Source organism: Pan paniscus, chromosome 1, assembly GCF_029289425.2.
Source record: "Pan paniscus chromosome 1, NHGRI_mPanPan1-v2.0_pri, whole genome shotgun sequence".
Taxonomy (NCBI): domain Eukaryota; kingdom Metazoa; phylum Chordata; class Mammalia; order Primates; family Hominidae; genus Pan; species Pan paniscus.
The window spans coordinates 215,120,137-215,138,469 of NC_073249.2; the positions used below are offsets into that span (position 1 = coordinate 215,120,137).

The window sequence follows — 18,333 nt, forward strand, 5'->3', positions numbered from 1 at the left end:
GACTGCATCTTTTAAAATTACACCAAGGGAAATCTGCCCATGAGCAGCATTGGATGGGACCATACCAGGTGACTTAAAATTAAGGATAACCAAGGAACAAAGCCTTTCTTACAAGCAGACATCATCACATGGTAGACAGCTTTTTTAAGAAAATGGGACAAAACTCCATTTGATCTCCTTCCATTGACTGAGACTTGGTTTTGTTTTGTATTAACACAAAATGATCAAGCCTACATTTTATTTTGTTACGTACTTTCACCAGTCAAAGCAAACAATTTCTAAGGTCTCCTATTCAAAATTTAGCCACTCTCACTAACCAAAGCAATTACTGGTTATGGAGTCATTTAGATGAATGGGAAGGATCACAACTAATAGTAGAATCTGCTCTCACACGTGGTTGGTTAATATTTATAATTAAATGACTTGGCACTGAGCAGAAGCTATAGATGGAAATGAGTGGCCTATAACTCTTGTTAATTTCATTACTTGTAACTTATCTCCATGCATAGGAAACATTAGTGTAACCGGGTCTAATCTAGGTAGTGTCCCAGACTCCCCCTAGAATCAAACTCTTTCATTTGACACACATTTTGAAGACTGAAATGCTAAAAGTATTGACATAGACACAGAATCAGAACATGACCATGTTACCCTCTGCCATATAATCAGAGAACTTACTGAAACTAGACATTTGTTCATTGGAAACTCGAGGCAAATAGAATGCATCTATACCTCTACTATATGAAATAAACAATAGTTTCATTTATTGGATGCATCCATACTCAGCACATATTTGGAGAAGACCCTATTCATTCTTCAATGGAGATGACATGCAAGGATTATTTAATAAAATTCATAAAAATATTTTTTCATCCCACCCCAGTTCAAACTGTCACCATGCAACCTGGTGTCAGTGGAAGGTAAGGCTCTTAAGGCAGAAATAATTAAATAAATCTTCATTGGAAGCTAAATGTGAGAATCAATGTGGAAGACACAGACCAACAAAGTGGGTGTGTTCCAAAGTCTGTTACAAGTTGGAATGCTTTTGTGAGAAAAGTTAAAAGAAGGGAATGAGACTCCTCCTATCAGTTTTTTTTTTTAATTTTCTTTTGTTTTACTGACCTGGCAAGGTTCAAATAGAGTTGAGTTTTTGTTTTGTTTTTGTTTTCTCCATTGGAAGGTACAATACAGAGGTTACAATCATTGACTTTAGCTGACAACATAACAAGTTAAACATTTTCCTTGCAAGACAACCAGTGAAACTTCATGATCAGAATCAAATCAGTGTCCTTCTCACTGTCAGTGGGTGAAGCTTCATCAATACATGTAGAGTTTGAGGCACTCATGAACTCAAGATCAGATTCTTTACTCAGGGACAGAATGTAAGCCAATCATAAGACCTTCCACAGGTGGTTAATTTGGAATCCTGAAAAATGTGACCTGTAAGTTTTCACTGGCAATATGCAGGTGCACATATGACAAATAATAACCAGGACCTTTATATCACCCCCAGCTGGTGGGGAATGGGATCCTTTTGACACTTTCTCTCCATAATACCAGGCTACTCATCTTGTGTGGCAATAAAATATATGGTCTACTTCACAGAGAAAGAGATTCTTTTTAAAAAAAGGATTTTTATTATGAAATGAGCAAAGCAATGGGAATAGATGTGAGATTATTCAGGGAGGTAAAGGAAGACAAAGGTTTTGAAAGGAAAAATCAGGAGAATTACATACACTGTTTTGGAAGACTCATTCTTGGTCACAAGTATCAACACCAAGGGGGCCTCAGTGCAATGTTGGAAAGATTCCTCCTCCACACCCTCAATAACCCCCAACATGTTTACCAAGTCTTGGTTCACTCCCCGGATCCCATTAAAACACACAGCTCAACCCTGACCAGCCTCCACCTTCACTTCCCTTTGTAATTTTGACATGACTTTTTTACAGGACCATCAGGTTCCTATGCCTGCAGCACAGTAGCATACTAATATTCTTAGACGGCAGGGTTTGCAGCAGAGAGTTTAACGATCACAGGGTGGCAAAATGAAAAGCTGGGAGGAGACCCTCAAATTCATCTCCCCAAGAAGTACTGAGAGTTTTCAGAGGATCATGGATAGCAAGGGGCTGGAAAGTTGGTGCAGTTTGGTGGCAATAAGAGGTATGAAGTCATCAGGATGTCAAAACTGCATTCCTTGGTGAGTTGGTGCCTTGCAGGGCCCTTCAGATCACCTGCCATCAGTAGCTTCACTGACATGCAGAACCTGAAAGAATATGTCAAATGAAAAAGTTAATGTTTTACAAGGCCTAAATTGTTGTCTGCAGGGCAGTTAAGGGGAACTGTAATCTAAGGTCTACATGATTTTGGGACAGTAGGCTGCCAGCAACCATGAGGAAGCAGGTCAGAGAGCAAGCTGACCTTATGATGAATGCTGAATGCGCTGCAAGCTTGGTTTATGTTTGTTTCTCCCCCTCCCTTCTTCACTGATTAAGTTTATAAAGTTTATAAGTATGGTTGCAATTTCTTCCAGACAAGCCTTAACCTAAGCCCTGAGACCACTCAAGCCCTCAGTGGCACCTCTCTTCCACCAGCAGGAGTGAAAAAATTGCTACCTTAGGTGATATAAAACCCACAAGACCATTCAATACATGGAGATTTTTATTCTGATTTTGTAGGGACGACTCCTCTGTTTTTATAAAGCTATTTTAACTATAAAACATTTTTGTGATTTTGATGTGGCCAAAGATCTCCCAACAATACTACTTTCAGATTTTAGTTTTCTGTCTAATATCTGGGAAAGATTAGACCCTTCCCTGCCTCAAACTCAGGACTATGCAGGTCACATATTAGTGAAATTCCATCAGTGTTTGTGAAGTTCATGAATGAATGAATTTTTTTTTTTCTGACAAAGTCTTCCTCTGTCACCCAGAGTGGAGTGCAATGGTGCAATCTTGGTTCACTGCAACCATTGCCTCTTGGGTTCAAGCGATTCTCCCACCTCAGCCTCCTGAGTAGCTGGATTACAGGCATGCGCCATCGTCCCTGGCTAATTTTTGTATTTTTGTAGAGACGGGGTTTCACCTTGTTGGCCTGGCTCGTCTTGAATGTCTGAACTCAGGTGACGCACCCAACTTGTCCTCCCAAAGTGCTGGGATTACGGGAGTGAGCCACCTTGCACGGTCTTGAATGAATGCATTCTTGATTCCCACCCTATCCCTAACACTGTCAATTTCTTGATTCATGAACTTCATATGGATATCTGATATGAATGGATATCTGATTCAATCCATTAATCTGGGGAGAGCCAAAAACCCAATCAGGATTAACTGGGTGGAGCTTCAGAAATGCAATCAGATATCACTTGTTGATTGGAAGCTAGCAGTGGATACGTGGAGGGGTGTGGGTGGGAGTTGTGATTAGAAAGGTCAATAAAAGCTTCTAAAGACCCACAGGAGAGACACAAAGTCTTCAAGTCTGGAGTTCCTGCTTGGTTCTTCCTGAGGTCTGAGCACCCTGCAAACTGAGTCCAGATCTGGTAAGTCACTAATCTCTCTGTAAGGACACTCCCATCTGACCTACAGTCAGCTGGTCTGGGATGGTGACAGTGCAGCCTAAGATGGCATAGAGTTATATCCTGTTTTGTTTTTTTTCTCATATGAACAATTTGAAGCTTTGCATTTTTTCCTCTAAATGCAGTTTTGTCTTTATTTCAAAAAATTGGATTGTGCTTTGGTTTATGTCATTTCAAAATTCTTGAAGGGAGCAGTGACTCATGCCTTTAACCCCAACACTTTGGGAGACCAAGGCGGGAGGATCATTTCAGCCCAGGGGTTTGAGACCAACCTGGACAACACAGCAAAAACCCATCTCTATAAAATATTCTTTATTGAACGGGGGATGGAGTCTTGCTCTGTTTCCAAGGCTGGAGTGCAGTGGCATGATCTCAAATCATTGCAACCTCTGCCTCCCCGGCTCAAGCAATTCTCATGCCTCAGCCTCCTGAGTATCTGGTATTACATCCAACTGCCAACTTGCCTGGCTAAATTTTGTATTTTTAGTAGAGGTGGGGTTTCACCATGCTGGCCAGGTTGGTCTCAAACTCCTGACCTCAAGTGATCCACCTGCCTTGGCCTCCCAAAGTGCTGGGATTACAGCCATGAGCCACTGGTGCTTGGCCTCTACAAAATATACATATTTTTTAATTAGCCGGGCATGGTAGCATGCATCTGTCTTCCCAATTGTATGGGTTGCTGACATGGGAGAAACAATTGAGCCCAGAAGATTTTGGCTGCAGTGAGCCATGCTCACACCACTGCTGTACTCCAGCCTGGGCAACATTGTGAGACCCTATTAAGGAAAAAAAATCTTAACCAAAGAGGATCTTTGACCTTAATTTTAAACCAATCACATCCTCATTGTAACTCTTCCACCCAAACGGAGACATGGGTGTGGAGGTGCATGCCTGTAATCCCAGCTACATGGAAGGCTGAAGCATAAGGATCACTTGAACCTGGGAGGCAGAGGTTACAGTGAGCCGAGATGGCACCACTGCACTCCAGCCTGGGTGATGAAGTGAGACTCAGCTCGCCCGACACGAAAAAAATTAAATTATACCACCCAGGTGATCATTGGATTCATGAAGATTTCTACTATGTTTTCTTAGGGACTGTCATGTCTATCTTTGTAAAACTGTTTTAACTCTGAAATATTTTGATAAATTTGATGTGGCCAAGGATCTCTCAACAAAGATACTTTCACGTTTTTTTCTTTCTTTCTAATGTCAGGAAGAGATTCAACTCTTCCCTATCTCACACTCAGAACTACAAAGGACACATATTAGTAAAATTCCATGTTTGTGGAGTAAATCAGTGAATGAGTCCTGGACTTTCACCATATCCCTAAATATTTCACTTTCATGGATGAATAACTAATTTGATAGTTAATCTGGAAGAAAGACAAAAATCCAACCATGATTAACTGGATGGAGCTTAAGAAGTCTAATCCAATGTAGTTCTCCCTCTCTCTCTCTTTTTTGAATCTAGCCAATTTCCCAGGCTGGATTGTAGTGGTATAATCTCAGCTAACTGCAACCTGTGCCTCCTGGGTTCAAGCGATCCTCCTGCCTCAGCCTCCCTAGTAGCTTGGACTATAGGCGCAGACCACTGCACCTGGCTAATTTTTGTAATTTTAGTAGAGGTAGTGTTTTACCATGTTGGCCAGGATGGTCTCAAACTCCTGAACTCAGATGATCCAATGCCTCTGCCTCCCAAAGTGCTGGGATTACAGGTGTGAGTCACTGTGCACAGCCAAAGTGGTTCATTTTGAACATGTGTAAGAGGTGTGTACTGGAAACATCTGTGTCTTGCGAATGATGCATAACACTGTCACATAGCTTTCAAAGCTTCTTGCTGAAATTTTCAATAATGAGGCCGGGAAGAGGATTACGCCTGTAATCCCAGTAGTTTGGGAGGCCAAAGTGGGTGGATTGTTTGAGTCTAGGAGTTCAAGACCAGCCTGGACAACATAGTGAAACCCACTGTCTTTACAAAAAGTCAAAAAATAAAAGATTAGCTGGGCATGAGATCCGAGCTTCAGAGATCCTCGGTAACATTTGCCAGTGCTATGAGTTTATTGCAACAGTGGCTAATAATTCATGGACTAGGAGGGATCTTGCCTGCTCTTTAGAGGTTGGGACACACTCTTCTTGGTACCAGAAGGGCAGAACTATGCCTCTGTGGCCACTTATTGCAGAATGGAATTGGAGTAAACTGAGGGCTCTTTCACACATGCTAGAGAAATGACTTTGGCCCTAGGAGAAGCGGGGATTGCAGGGGATTGGCCCGAGAAACTTGCCTTTTCACTTGATTGTCCTCTAGAGTTTTTCCTCGGAGATTTCTCAGAATGAGCCTCCAGTCCCCATCCAGACTGCTGGAGCTGGCAGGGCAGAGCCTGCTGAGGAACCAGTTCTTGACCATCTTCACCCTGGATGAGCTGCCCAGGGAGGTCTTCCCTCTGATGTTCATGGAGGCCTTCAGCATGAGACGTTTTGAGTCCCTGAAGCTGATGGTGCAGGCCTGGCCCTTCCTCTGCCTCCCTCTGGGATCCCTGATGAAGACACCTCATCTGGAGACCTTGCAAGCTGTCCTGAGGGGACTTGATACACTGGTGGCCCAGAAGGTTCGCCCCAGGTGAGGTGACTCAGGTGGCTTGCGGGGAAGGGTCCAGGCATCCAGGGAAGGGACAGCTGGCTCAGGAGGAGTGGTGGGGTTGGGGAGCTAGGGTGGCTCAGAGCCTTCTGACAGTGCCCATGAGAGGCCTTGGCCTTTGCCCAGATCCTCTGGGAAAGGTCTGCTCACCATACAGGGTCCACTGAGGAAACAGGAGCCTGCTTCCTCCCAGCAGAAAGTAAAGGTATTAGAAGTGGGTACAAGGCAGAATCCAAGGGGGAACAGGATGGAGAAGAGACAGAAGGAGGAGCACTGAGGACAGGAGCAGCTGACTGATGTCCTGGATGTGGAGTGAAAGCTCAGGTCAGGGGTGGGTCCTTGCCTACATTCTGAGCTTTTCCCCTATGTTACTCACAGGAGGTGGAAACTTCAAGTGCTGGATTTGCGGGATGTTGATGAGAATTTCTGGACCATATGGTCTGGAGCCAGGGTCCTCTCCTGCTCCCCAGAGGCCATGAGTAAGAGGCAGACAGTGGAGGACTGTCCAAGGATGGGAGAGCGCCAGCCCTTGAAGGTGTTCATAGACCTCTGCCTAAAGGAAAGTACACTGGATGAATGCCTGAGCTACCTTTGTGGGTGGATCCACTACAGAAGAGGCCTAGTGCACCTGTGCTGTAATAAGGTGCAGAATTACTCAATGTCCACTTCAAGTTTCTGCAATTTATTGGAAAGGATATACCCAGACAGTATCCAGGAGTTGGAAGTCTGGAAAGAGTCCTCTCTGAATAAAACAGGAAAGTTTGCCCCTTACCTGAGCCAGATGAGCAATCTTCGTGAACTCTTTTTAGCCTTCGGTTATGAGCGTGAGTTATACGTGAGCATCCAGTGGCCGTGCATTCCTGACTTGGACTCTCCATTCCTCTGCCTGTACTACCCCCAGATGCTTTATATAAAAAAGATCAGTAATATCAAAGAGCACCTGGAGCACCTGCTCAGGTAAGAAATGATGGTGAGCTTTCTCTGCAGACCATACCACAGACTTATGTTCTTTTTCACAGTAAATGTTAATGGGCATCTACTGTGTGCCAGCCACCGGTGATGTCACAGGGAATGGGACGCTAGAATGTCAACTCATTATGCTCTTCAGTGCTCTATATCCTGAAGTGGGTATCACAAGACCAGTCAAATAAGGGCAGAGGGATGGCCTGGGGTAGATGCCACAGAGAGAGGTGTGTAGGGAGCTGGTTAGTTGAGGGTTCAGATCTAGTGAGGGTGCATTTGTGAACTCCTTGTGAGGAACAGTGTATAAAGTTAATATGATGAAAACACATTCTTCATACAGAGGATGGTATGAAAGAAGGGAAGGTGTGGCCGGTTGTGGTGTCTCATGCCTGTAATCCCAGCACTTCGGGAGGCCAAGGCAGGGAGATCATGAGGTCAGGAATTTGAGACCAGTCTGGCCAACACAGTGAATCCCCGTCTCTACTAAAAATACAAAAAAAAATGTCACCGGGCATGCAGACAGGCATCTGTAATCCCAGCTGCTTGGGAGACTGAGGCAAGGGAAGTGGAGGCTGCAGTAAGCTGGGTTGGTGCCACTACACTCCAGCCTAGGTTACAATGTGAGACTGTCTCAAAAAAAAAAAAAAAAGAAAGTACATCAAACCTGTGCATTTCACAGTAGCAGCTCTGTCTTCAGCAGCTTAGCAAACTGCTCTAATTCCCTGTCTGTAAAATGTTGTTTTGAACTCCAGGAAAGATAATTGATATCAGAAGTGCATGCTTCTGGGATGGAGGGTGAGGGAGTAGGTGTGAGAGTGGTACCAATCACACAGGCAAGGGTGAAAGGACTGAGCCTAAAATGGAGTGGCCCCTGAATGATCTGGGTCTTCATCAGGCAGCACCTTGCACGCAGACCATCATCTGATGATGGGAACAAACTTGTGTTTGGGTGAAACAGGCTTCCACATTGCAGTTACTATAACACCTGTGTGGTAGTAAGGTGCAGAATTAATCAATGCCCACTTCAAGTTTACCATTGAGATGATTTCCCACCCCCCTCCTCTAACTGGCACCATTGCCCATAACTAACTTCTTGCTCTCCCCAGGTACCTCAAGAACCCCTTGGGGGCCTTTATATTCAGTGATGCTTACCTAACTGATCGGGACATGGAGTGTCTGTCTCAGTACCCAAGCCTCAGTCAGCTAAAGGAGCTGCGTCTGATTCATATCCTAATGTGGACCACCAATCTTGAGCCCCTTGGCGTTCTGCTGGAGAAAGTTGCTGTTACTCTCAAGACCCTCGTCTTAAAGGACTGTCGGATCCAGGACCCCCAACTCAGGGTCCTCCTGCCTGCCCTGAGCCACTGTTCCCAGCTCACCACCTTCAACTTTCATGGAAATGAGACCTCCATGAATGCTCTGAAAGACCTGCTGCGTCACACAGGTGGGCTGAGCAAGTTAGGCCTGGAGTTGTATCCTGCCCCTCTGGAGAGTCTTGACTACAAGGGTCATGTCAATTGGGAGATCCTCACCCCAATTCGGGCTGAGCTGATGCGTACACTCAGGGAATTCAGGCAGCCCAAGAGGATCTTCTTTGGTCCCGTCCCTTGCCCTACGTGTGGCTCATGGCCATCTGAGAAAGTAGACTTCCATCTTTGCTCCCAGGGAAGGCCTGGTTCGTGGGATGGATAAGCTTTCTTCTGGACACTTGGGAACTAAAATATTGTACATGGGTGCATTTTTTAAATTTTTATTTCATTTTTTATATTTTTTATTTTATTTTGTTTTATTTTATTTTTATTTTATTTTATTTTTTGGGACAGAGTCTCACTGTGTCCCTCAGGATGAAGTGCAGTGGCACAATCTCAGCTCACTGCAAGCACCACCTCCTGGGTTCAAGTGATTCTCCTGCCTCAGCCTCCCAAGTAGCTGGTGTTGTGGGTGTATGTCCCCACGCCCGGCTAATTTTTGTATTTTTAGTAGAGACAGGGCTTCACGATGTTGGCGAAGGCTGACCTCAAACTCCTGACCTCAAGTGATCTGACCACCTTGGCCTTCCACAGTGCCAGGTTTACAGGTGTGAGCAGCAGGGCCCGGTCAGCCGCTTCTTCAAGGAAGCACACAGCCGTGTATTTGAGGCACGTGCTCACTGTGAGTGGAAAAACAAAGGTGACTCAGCCAGGGGCAGGACTGGGTAAAAATGCTGACTTGGCATCAATGAGGCCTTCAGGGACCTGTGTCCTAGACTTAGAAATAGAACCTGAAGTTCTAGAGTGATGCAGGAGTTACCACCACAAGGATGGTTATTTAAAAATGTCAAAAATAAATGGAACCTGAATGGAAACTTTCTGGTGTCTTCCATGATTGATCAACCTGTTTTAGACATTTATACATCAGAAGTCTCTAGAAATCTGCCTCCTGGGTTCAAGCAATTCTCCTGCCTCAGCCTCCTGAGTAGCTGGAACTACAGGGACCCGCCACCATGCCTGGCTAATTTTTGTATTTTTTATAGAAAGGGGGGTTTCACCATGTTGACCAGGCTGGTCTTGAACTCCTGACTTCAGGCAAACCATCTGCCTCAGCCTCCCAAAGTGCTCAGATTGTAGACATGAGCCACTGCACCTGGCCTGAAATTCTGATATAAGCATAAGATGTGTAATGTTCAAATCATGGTAACAGGGATAGCCACCATCTCAAGAATTTATCATTTCTTTGTGTTAGCAACATTCCAATTCCATTGTTTTAATTATGTAGAACTAATTACTATGTTTACTATGAACTATTGTCAACATGATTTGCCCTATTGTGCTACTGAACCCTGGATCTTATTCCTATCTGTGTTTTTATTCCCATTAACCATCCCCTTCTTATTATCTGTTTCCCAGTACCCTTCCTAGCTTCTGATAACAGTCATTTTACTATTTTTAAGTTTCGTGTTTTTAATTCCCAATTATGAGTGAGAAGATGCCATGTTTGTCTTCTATAGCTGGCTTACTTCACTTAACATAATGCCCTCCAGTTCCATCCATGTTGTTGCAGATGACAGGATTTCATTCATGTTTATGGCTGAATGATATTCTATTGTGTGTATTTACCACATTTTCTTGATCCATTCATCTGTTGATGGACACTTTGTTTGATTCCACATTTTGGCTATTGTGGATAGTGCTGCAATAAATAGGGGAGTGCAGGCTGGGTGCAGTGGTGTATGCCTGTAATCCCAGAATTTTGGGCGTCTGAGGCAGGTGGATTACTTGAGGTCACGAGTTCGAGACCAGCCTGACCAACATGGTAGTGTAGATATCTCCTGGATGTATTTATTTAATTTTGGATATATATCCAGCAGTGGGATTTATGGTTCATATGCTAATCCTATTCTTATTTTTTGGAGGAAACTCCATACTGTTTTCCATAGTAGCTGTACTAATTTACATAACTACCAATGTTGTACCAGGGTTCTCATTGCTCCATATTCTCTGTAGTATTCATTATTTTCTGTTGGATTTTTATTTTTATTTGTTCAGAGACAGAGTTTTGCAATGTTCCCCAGGTGGGTTTTGAACTTCTGGCCTCAAGTGATCCTCCCACCTCAGCCTCTCAAAGTGCTGGGATTACAGATGTGAGTCACTGCACCGATCTACTGAGTAAATTAGAATCCTCGCAGGAGGCTGTGACTGTGGGTTACCTGGTTTATATCAGTTGACACAAATGTATTAGGACCTGGGAAAGCCTAAAAGTGAATGACTACAGCAGGGTGGAAAAAGCCTGAGGAAAGTATGAATATTGTGTAACATTCTATTACACAAACCTGGGTTTATACTTTTTGCTGATAGATTTTATGCCAAAAATGTAGGAGAAAAATGCCAAGCAGGAAATGCTATCACTTCTGAAGATGAACTCATAGAGATGGAAATTCTTTCAGAATTTATTTTTCCAGCTTTTTTGGGGTTTTTTGTTGTTGTTTTGTTTTTGTTTGTTTGTTTTGAGATGGAGTCTCGCTCTGTCACCAGCTTGGAGTGCAGTGGCGCGATCTTGGCTCACTGCAACCTCCTCCTCCTGGGTTCAAGCGATTCTGCTGTCTCAGCCTCTAGAGTAGCTAGGACTACGGGCGGACACCACCATGCCCAGCTAATTTTTGTATTTTTTAGTAGCGATGGGGTTTCACCATGTTGGCTAGGATGGTCTCAATCTTTTGACCTCGTGATCTGCCTGCCTTGGCCTCAGAAAGTGCTGGGATTACAGGCGTGAGCCACAACCGCGACCGGCCTTCTTTTTTTTTTTGAGACGGAGTCTCACTCTGCTGCCCCGGTTGGAGTGCAGTGGCGAGATCTCAGCTCACTCTAAACTCCGACTCCGTAGTTGAAATGATTCTCCTGTCTCAGCCTCCTAAGTAGCTGGGATTACAGGCCTGTGCCACCATGCCTGGCTAATTTTTATATTTTTTAGTAGAGATGGGGTTTCACTATGTTGGCCAAGATGGTCTCCATCTTCTGACTGTGTGATCTGCCTGACTTGGCCTCCCAGAGTGCTGGATTACAGACATGAGCCACCGCTCCCAGCCTATTTTTCCTGTTTTAAAAGTTGGTTAATTCTGTTGCGTTTATTTTAGAGTTTATATCAGAACAATTTACAGTAAGATACACCCCTACTAGAGCTTGTCATACAGTCAAAGACAAAGTAGTTAGTACTTTTACAAATAGTAGATATGCCTTTGGAGTGATTCATAATTTTAAAAGGTTATGTAAACTATGAGAATTTCTCACTTCTAGTGGAAGCACATTAAATATACACCACGAGTGAACAAGGTTTTGTCCTGAAAGGACGTGTGTGTGTGTGTGAGAGAGAGAGAGAGAGACAGAGCCTCACTCATTCACCTAGGCTGGAGTGCAGTGGTGCAATCTCAGCTCACTGCAACCTCCACCTCCCAGGTCCAAGTGATTCTCCTGCCTCAGCCTCCTGAGTAGCTGGGACTAGAGGCACACACCACCATGCCTAGCTAATTTTCTTTTTGTATGTTTTGTAGAGAAGGCGTTTCACTGTTTCACCAGTGAGCCACTGCAACTGGCCAACATCTCTTTATGATAAAACTCTCTACAAAAACCTCAGAATAATAAAGAGTATTTTTCACACACCCACAGCCAACATCATACTGAATGGAGAAATTGAAAGCCTTTTTTTCTATGATCTGGAGCAAGACAGCAAAAGTTCTTAATAAAATGTCAGCTAATAAATGCAACAGTGCATTAAAAAGTATTATATAGGCCAGGCATTCTGAATCTCGCCTGTAATCCCAGCACTTTGGGAGGCCAAGGTGGGTGGATCACCTGAAGTCGGGAGTTTGAGACCAGCCTGACCAAAATGGAGAAAACCCATCTCTACTAAAAATACAAAATTAGCCAGGTGTGGTGGTGGGTGCCTGTAATCCAAGCTACTCAGGAGGCTGAGGGAGGAGAATCCCTTGAACCCAGGAGACAGATGTTGCAGTCAGCCGAGATCACGCCATTGCACTCCAGCCTGGGCAGCAAGAGTGAAACTGCGTCTTAAAAAAAAAAAAAAAGGAAAAGAAAGTAATATATAATGGCCATTCCAGGAATGCCAGACAATCTCAGAAAAATCTATGCATAATTCACCACACTAACAAATTAAAGGAGGAAAAGCAAGGTTCCTAAAAAATGCAGAAAAATCAAAGTAAATGTATAATAACATATTTTGGAAAATGAAATGTTATATATTAAAAATTTGCATTAAACATCAGATGTAATGGATAAACATTAGCTCCCTTCCTACTGAGATATGAAACAAGGTAAGACCCTCAGCAGCTTAGGATTTAGAGGCATATAGGTATTTTGGTCAGTAGGAAAGATTCCAGATCCAGATTGATTAATTTAGGTTCAAATCTGGCTCGGTGGCCAATGGCTGTATGATCTTATCCAACTTACTTAACCTCTGTGCCCCAGCTAACTCACCCATAAAAAGGAATAATCACAAGATTGACTTCACAGAGTGTTATGAGTTAATCTATTTAAGTACTTTAAGCTGGATTTGACATAGGGCAAGCAATACTTTTATTCTTATTATATTTGAAAGATATATTAGTTAAAAATTTGGTAAGAGACCAAGGTCTATAGTTAAGTTGATTATAAGCCTTCATTCACCCTGTTGTTCTGAAAATCTGAATTACAACAAGGACGGACAAGATGGCTCATGCCCGTAGTACCAGCACTTTGGGAGGCTGAGGTGGGTGGATCACCTGAGGTCAAGAGTTTGAGACCAGCCTGGCCAATATGGTGAAACCCCATCCTAATAAAAATACAAAAAATAGCCAGGCATGGTGGCGGGCGCCTGTAATCCCAGGTAGAGTGGAGGCTGAGGCAAGAGAATCACTCAAACCCAGGAGGTGGAGGTTGCAGTGAATCGAGATCATGTCATTCCATTCCAGCAGCCTGGCAACAGAGTGAGGCTGCATCTCCGAAAAAAAAAAGAAAAGAAAGAAAATTAACTATAGCAGCATGTTCATTCACTCTCCAGTGTCCAGGACTGGACAATTGTCAGGCCGTCTTCTGTAGCACCATACACTATAGCATACATGTGGATTAAAATAAATACACATATGAAATGCCAGTATATATTCTATATACTTTCCATATACTTATATCCTATAAGGTCACATCCAAATTCAAGGTTGGTCAAAGAGTAGAGTGGCTATCTATGGAAAGGGGAGTGGAAATGAATCATGGTAATAAAAGGAAATAGATATAGATATCGATATGAATAGATGGACATACACACATCTAGCTGTAAGAAAGAGGAATGTCATGGACCAATCATAACAGTGAGCCAGGTAAAAAGGCTACAATTCTTGTGATTGTCTGTCTGTTTTCAGGATGCGTTGTAGCTTACCATTTTAGAAAGGCTGATGCCACAGTCATAGCAAATAAATGATTATAAAATGTGTTTCCTTTCTGGGGCATCTCTGGAGAAATCTCCAATGGTAGGAAACCTCAGTTTACTAGGCAGGTGATCACACAGGTAAAATTTTACAGATTCAATGGCACTACCATTAATTTCAGTATCCTTGGTATTCTGCAAAGGTATTCAAGAACAAATGGTATCTTGAAACTAAAATTAGCTAAACTAACAAAGAAAACTGGATTATTATTATTAATATTCTTTTGAGACTGAGCCTCTGTTGCTCAGGCTGGAGTACAGTGGTGCTACGTCAGCTCACTGCAAAATCCACCTCCGAGGTTCAAGAGATCCTCCTGCCTCAGCCCCCTGAGTAGCTGGAATTATGGGCGCACCCCATCACACCCAGCTAATTTTTGTATTTTTAGCAGAAACAGGATTTCACCATGTTGGCCAGGTTGGTCTCGAACCCCTGACCTCGTGATCTGCCTGCCTCAGCCTCCTAAAGTGCTGGGATTATAGATGTGAGCCACCACATCCAGCTGAATCTTTTTTCTTTTCTCAAAAGATAGTGTCATAGTATTGGCTTCTATGCACTTAGGACAGTGAGCCCATCATTCAGTAACAATGTGACTCAATACTGCAAGACCTTGCTGCAGTATTTGAAAGACTATTTCCAGTAAGTGAAGGAGGCTTTCAGTGATGCTTAGACCTTGATGCCCTAGCGTTTGGAGATTGCATCCTTTAGAAATGACGCCAAGGGAAATCTGCGCATGAGCGGCAATGGATGGGACCGTACCAGATGACTTAAACTTAAAGATATCCGAGGAAAAGCCTTCCCTAGAAGCAGACATCATCACCTGGTAGACAGCTTTTCCAAGACAATGGAACAAGACTCCATTTGATCTTCTTCCATTGACTGAGACTTGGTTTTGTATTAACACAAAATTATCAAACCTATATTCTATGTTGCTAGGTAGTTCCACCACTCAAACCAAACACTTTCTAAGATCTTCTGTTCAAAATGTAGCCACTCGCACTAACCAAAGCAATTGCTGGCTATGGAGTCATTTAGATGAAAGGGAAGGATCATAGCTAATACTACAACCTGCTTTCATCACAGTTGGCTAGCAATTGAGGATGCTACATTCATGATAAGATTTGTAATTTTGGCATGATTTTATTACAGGACCATCAGGTTCCTATGCCTGCTGCACAGTAGCTGACCAATATTCTGAGACAGCAGGGTTTGCAGCAGAGTTTAATGATCACAGGGTGGCTGAATGAGAAGCTAGGAGGAGATCCTCAAATTCATCTCCCCAAGGAGTACTGAGGGTTTCCAGTGGATCCCAGATAGCAAGCGGCTGGAAAGTTGGTGTAGCAGTAAGAGGTATGAAGTCATCAGGATGTTGAAACTGCATTCTTTGGTGAGTTGGTGCCTTGCAGGGCCCTTCAGATCACCTGGCATCAGTAGTTTCACTGACATGCAGAACCTGAAAGAATATGTCAAATGAAAAAGTTAATGCTTCACAATGCTTAAATTGTTGTCTGCAGGGCAGTTAAGGGGAACTGTAATTTAAGGTCTACATGATTTTGGGACAGTAGGCTGCCAGCAACCATGAGGAAGCAGTTCAAGCTGACCTCATGATGAATGCTGAATGAGCTGCAAGCTTGCTTTATTTTTGTTTCTCCCCCTCCCTTCTTCACTGATTAAATTCATAAAGTTTATATGTATGGTTTCAATTTCTTTCAGAGAAGCCTTAACCTAAGCCCTGAGACCACTGACACCCTCAGTAGCACCTCTCTTCCACCAGAATGAGCATATAACCTGCTACCTTAGGTGATATAAAACCCACAAGACCATTCCATACATGGAGCTTTTTATTCTTATTTTGTAGGGATGACTTCTCTGTTTTTATAAAGCTATTTTAACTATAAAGCATTTTTAAAATATTGATGTGGCCAAAGATCTCCCAACAACACTACTCTCAGGTTTTATTTTTCTGTCTAATGTCCGGAACAGATCAACCCCTTCCCTGCCTCACACTCAGGGCTATGAAGGTGACATATCAGTAAAATTCCATCAGTGCTTGTGGAGTTCGTGAATGAAGGCATTCTTTTTGTTGTTGTTGTTGTTGTTGTTGACAGAGTCTCCCTCTGTCACCCAGTCTGGAGGGCTGTGTGCAATCTCGGCTCACTGCAACCTCAGCCTCCTGGGTTCAAGCAATTCTCCCACCTCAGCCTCCCAAGTATCTGGATTACAGGCAGCCGCCATCATGCCCGGCTAATTTTGTATTTTTGTAGAGACAGGGTTTCACCATATTGGCCAAGCTGGTCTTGAACTCCTAACCTCAGGTGATCCGCCTGTCTTGGCCTCCCAAAGTGCTGGGATTACAGGCATGAGCCAACTCAGCTGGCCTTAAATGAATCAATTCTTGACTTCCACTCTATCCCTAATGCTGTCAATTTCTTGATTCATGAAATGAATATGGATATGTGATATGAATGGATATTTGGTTCAATCCATTAATATGCGGAAAGCCAAAAACCCAATCAGGATTAGCTGGGTGGAACTTCAGAAATGCAATCAGATATTGCTTTTTGATTGGAAGCTAGCAGTGCATACGTGGAAGGGCGTGGGTGGGAGTTGTGATTAGAAAGGTCAATAAAAGCTTCTAAAGACCCAGAGGAGAGACCCAAAGTCTTCAAGCCTGGAGTTCCTGCTTGGTTCTTCCTGAGGTCTGAACACCCTGCAAACTGAGTCCAGATCTGGTAAGTCACCAATTTCTGTAAGGACACTCCCATCTGACCTACAGTCAGCCGATGTAGAATGGTGACAGTGCAGCCTACGATGGCACAGAACTCTATCCTGTCTTTTTTTCTTTTTTTCATAAGAACGGTTTCAAGCTTTGATCTTTTTTTTTCTAAATGCAGTTTTGTCTTTATTTCAAAAATGTTGATTGTGCTTTTCTTTACGTCATTTCAGAATTCTTGTTGGGAGCCATTTTGTGAAGAGAGGAAGACTGAGCTGTTTTGGCTGCATTTCTGGCCTCGAGCTGCAGTCAGCTTCTCCACGTAGAACCCGGCAGTAAGAGACTTAGAATCGAATCTCTTCTCCCTCCCGCCTCCTGTTTTTGGCTTTTGGAGAAACCTTATCATCCAACACAATGGCCAGCAACGTTACCAACAAGATGGATCCTCACTCCATGAACTCCCGTGTGTTCACTGGGAATCTCAACACTCTTGTTGTCAAGAAATCGGATGTGGAGGCGATCTTTTCCAAGTATGGCAAAATTGCGGGCTGCTCTGTTCATAAGGGCTTTGCCTTCGTTCAATATGATAAGGAGAAAAATGCCCGGGCTGCTGTAGCAGGAGAGGATGGCAGAATGATTGCTGACCAAGTTGTAGATATTAACCTGGCTGCAGAGCCAAAAGTGAATCGAGGAAACGCAGGTGTGAAACGATCAGCAGCAGAGATGTACGGCTCCTCTTTTGACTTGGACTATGGCTTTCAACGGCATTATTATGATGGGATGTACAGTTTCCCAGCACGTGTACCTCCTCCTCCTCCCATTGCTCTGGCTGTAGTGCCCTCGAAACGTCAGCGCGTATCAGGAAACACCTCACGAAGGGGCAAAAGTGGCTTCAATTCTCAGAGTGGAAAGCGGGGATCTTCCAAGTCTGGAAAGCTGAAAGGAGATGACCTTCAGGCCATTAAGCAGGAGTTGACCCAGATAAAACAGAAAGTGGATTCTCTCCTGGAAAACCTGGAAAAAATTGAAAAGGAACAGAGCAAACAAGAGGTAGAGGTGAAAAATGCTAAGTCAGAAGAGGAGCAGAGCAGTAGCTCCGTGAAGAACGATGAGACTCATGTGAAGATGGAGTCTGAGGGGGGTGCAGATGACTCTGTTGAGGAGGGGGACCTACTGTATGATGATGATAATGAAGAACAGGGGGACAACCAGCTGGAGTTGATCAAGGATGATGAAAAAGGGGCTGAGGAAGGAGAGGATAACAGAGACAGCACCAATGGCCAGGATGACTCTTAAGCACATAGGGGGGTTGAGAAATCTTATCCCATTGTTTCTTTACCTAGGTGCTTGTCTAACATCAAATTTTTCACCAGATCCTCTCCCTTAGTATCTTCAGCACATGCTTACTGTTCTCCCCATCCTTGTCCTTCCCACATTCATTAATTCATATTGCCCTGCACCTGGTTCCATTTTCACTTCCCTTGATGCTCCTAGAAGTTTTCTTA

General features: G+C 43.6%; 2 protein-coding genes across 2 annotated transcripts; both read left to right on the top strand.

The window, feature by feature from the left end:
- The first annotated feature begins 5,901 nt into the window (after window positions 1–5,901).
- LOC117979570 (PRAME family member 10) lies at window positions 5,902–14,005 on the top strand. Its single transcript, XM_034955667.3, has 3 exons — window positions 5,902–6,188; window positions 6,585–7,163; window positions 8,276–14,005. Exons 1-3 carry the CDS (start codon window positions 5,902–5,904, stop codon window positions 8,859–8,861), a joined length of 1,452 nt encoding a protein of 483 aa, XP_034811558.2. The 3' UTR covers window positions 8,862–14,005.
- Window positions 14,006–16,643: 2,638 nt separating this feature from the next.
- On the top strand, window positions 16,644–18,124 carry LOC134728980 (heterogeneous nuclear ribonucleoprotein C-like 1). The gene has a single exon (XM_063596275.1). It carries the CDS (start codon window positions 17,243–17,245, stop codon window positions 18,122–18,124), a length of 882 nt encoding a protein of 293 aa, XP_063452345.1. The 5' UTR covers window positions 16,644–17,242.
- Window positions 18,125–18,333: the final 209 nt, after the last annotated feature.

Bases quoted from the DNA above. Each gene is read 5' to 3' on its own strand.
- LOC117979570 (XM_034955667.3), top strand. From the start codon at position 5,902: ATGAGCCTCCAGTCCCCATCCAGACTGCTGGAGCTGGCAGGGCAGAGC. The intron at 6,189-6,584 runs GTGAGGTGACTC...TGTTACTCACAG, and splicing joins GCCCAGAAGGTTCGCCCCAG to GAGGTGGAAACTTCAAGTGC. The intron at 7,164-8,275 runs GTAAGAAATGAT...TGCTCTCCCCAG, and splicing joins CACCTGGAGCACCTGCTCAG to GTACCTCAAGAACCCCTTGG.
- LOC134728980 (XM_063596275.1), top strand. From the start codon at position 17,243: ATGGCCAGCAACGTTACCAACAAGATGGATCCTCACTCCATGAACTCC.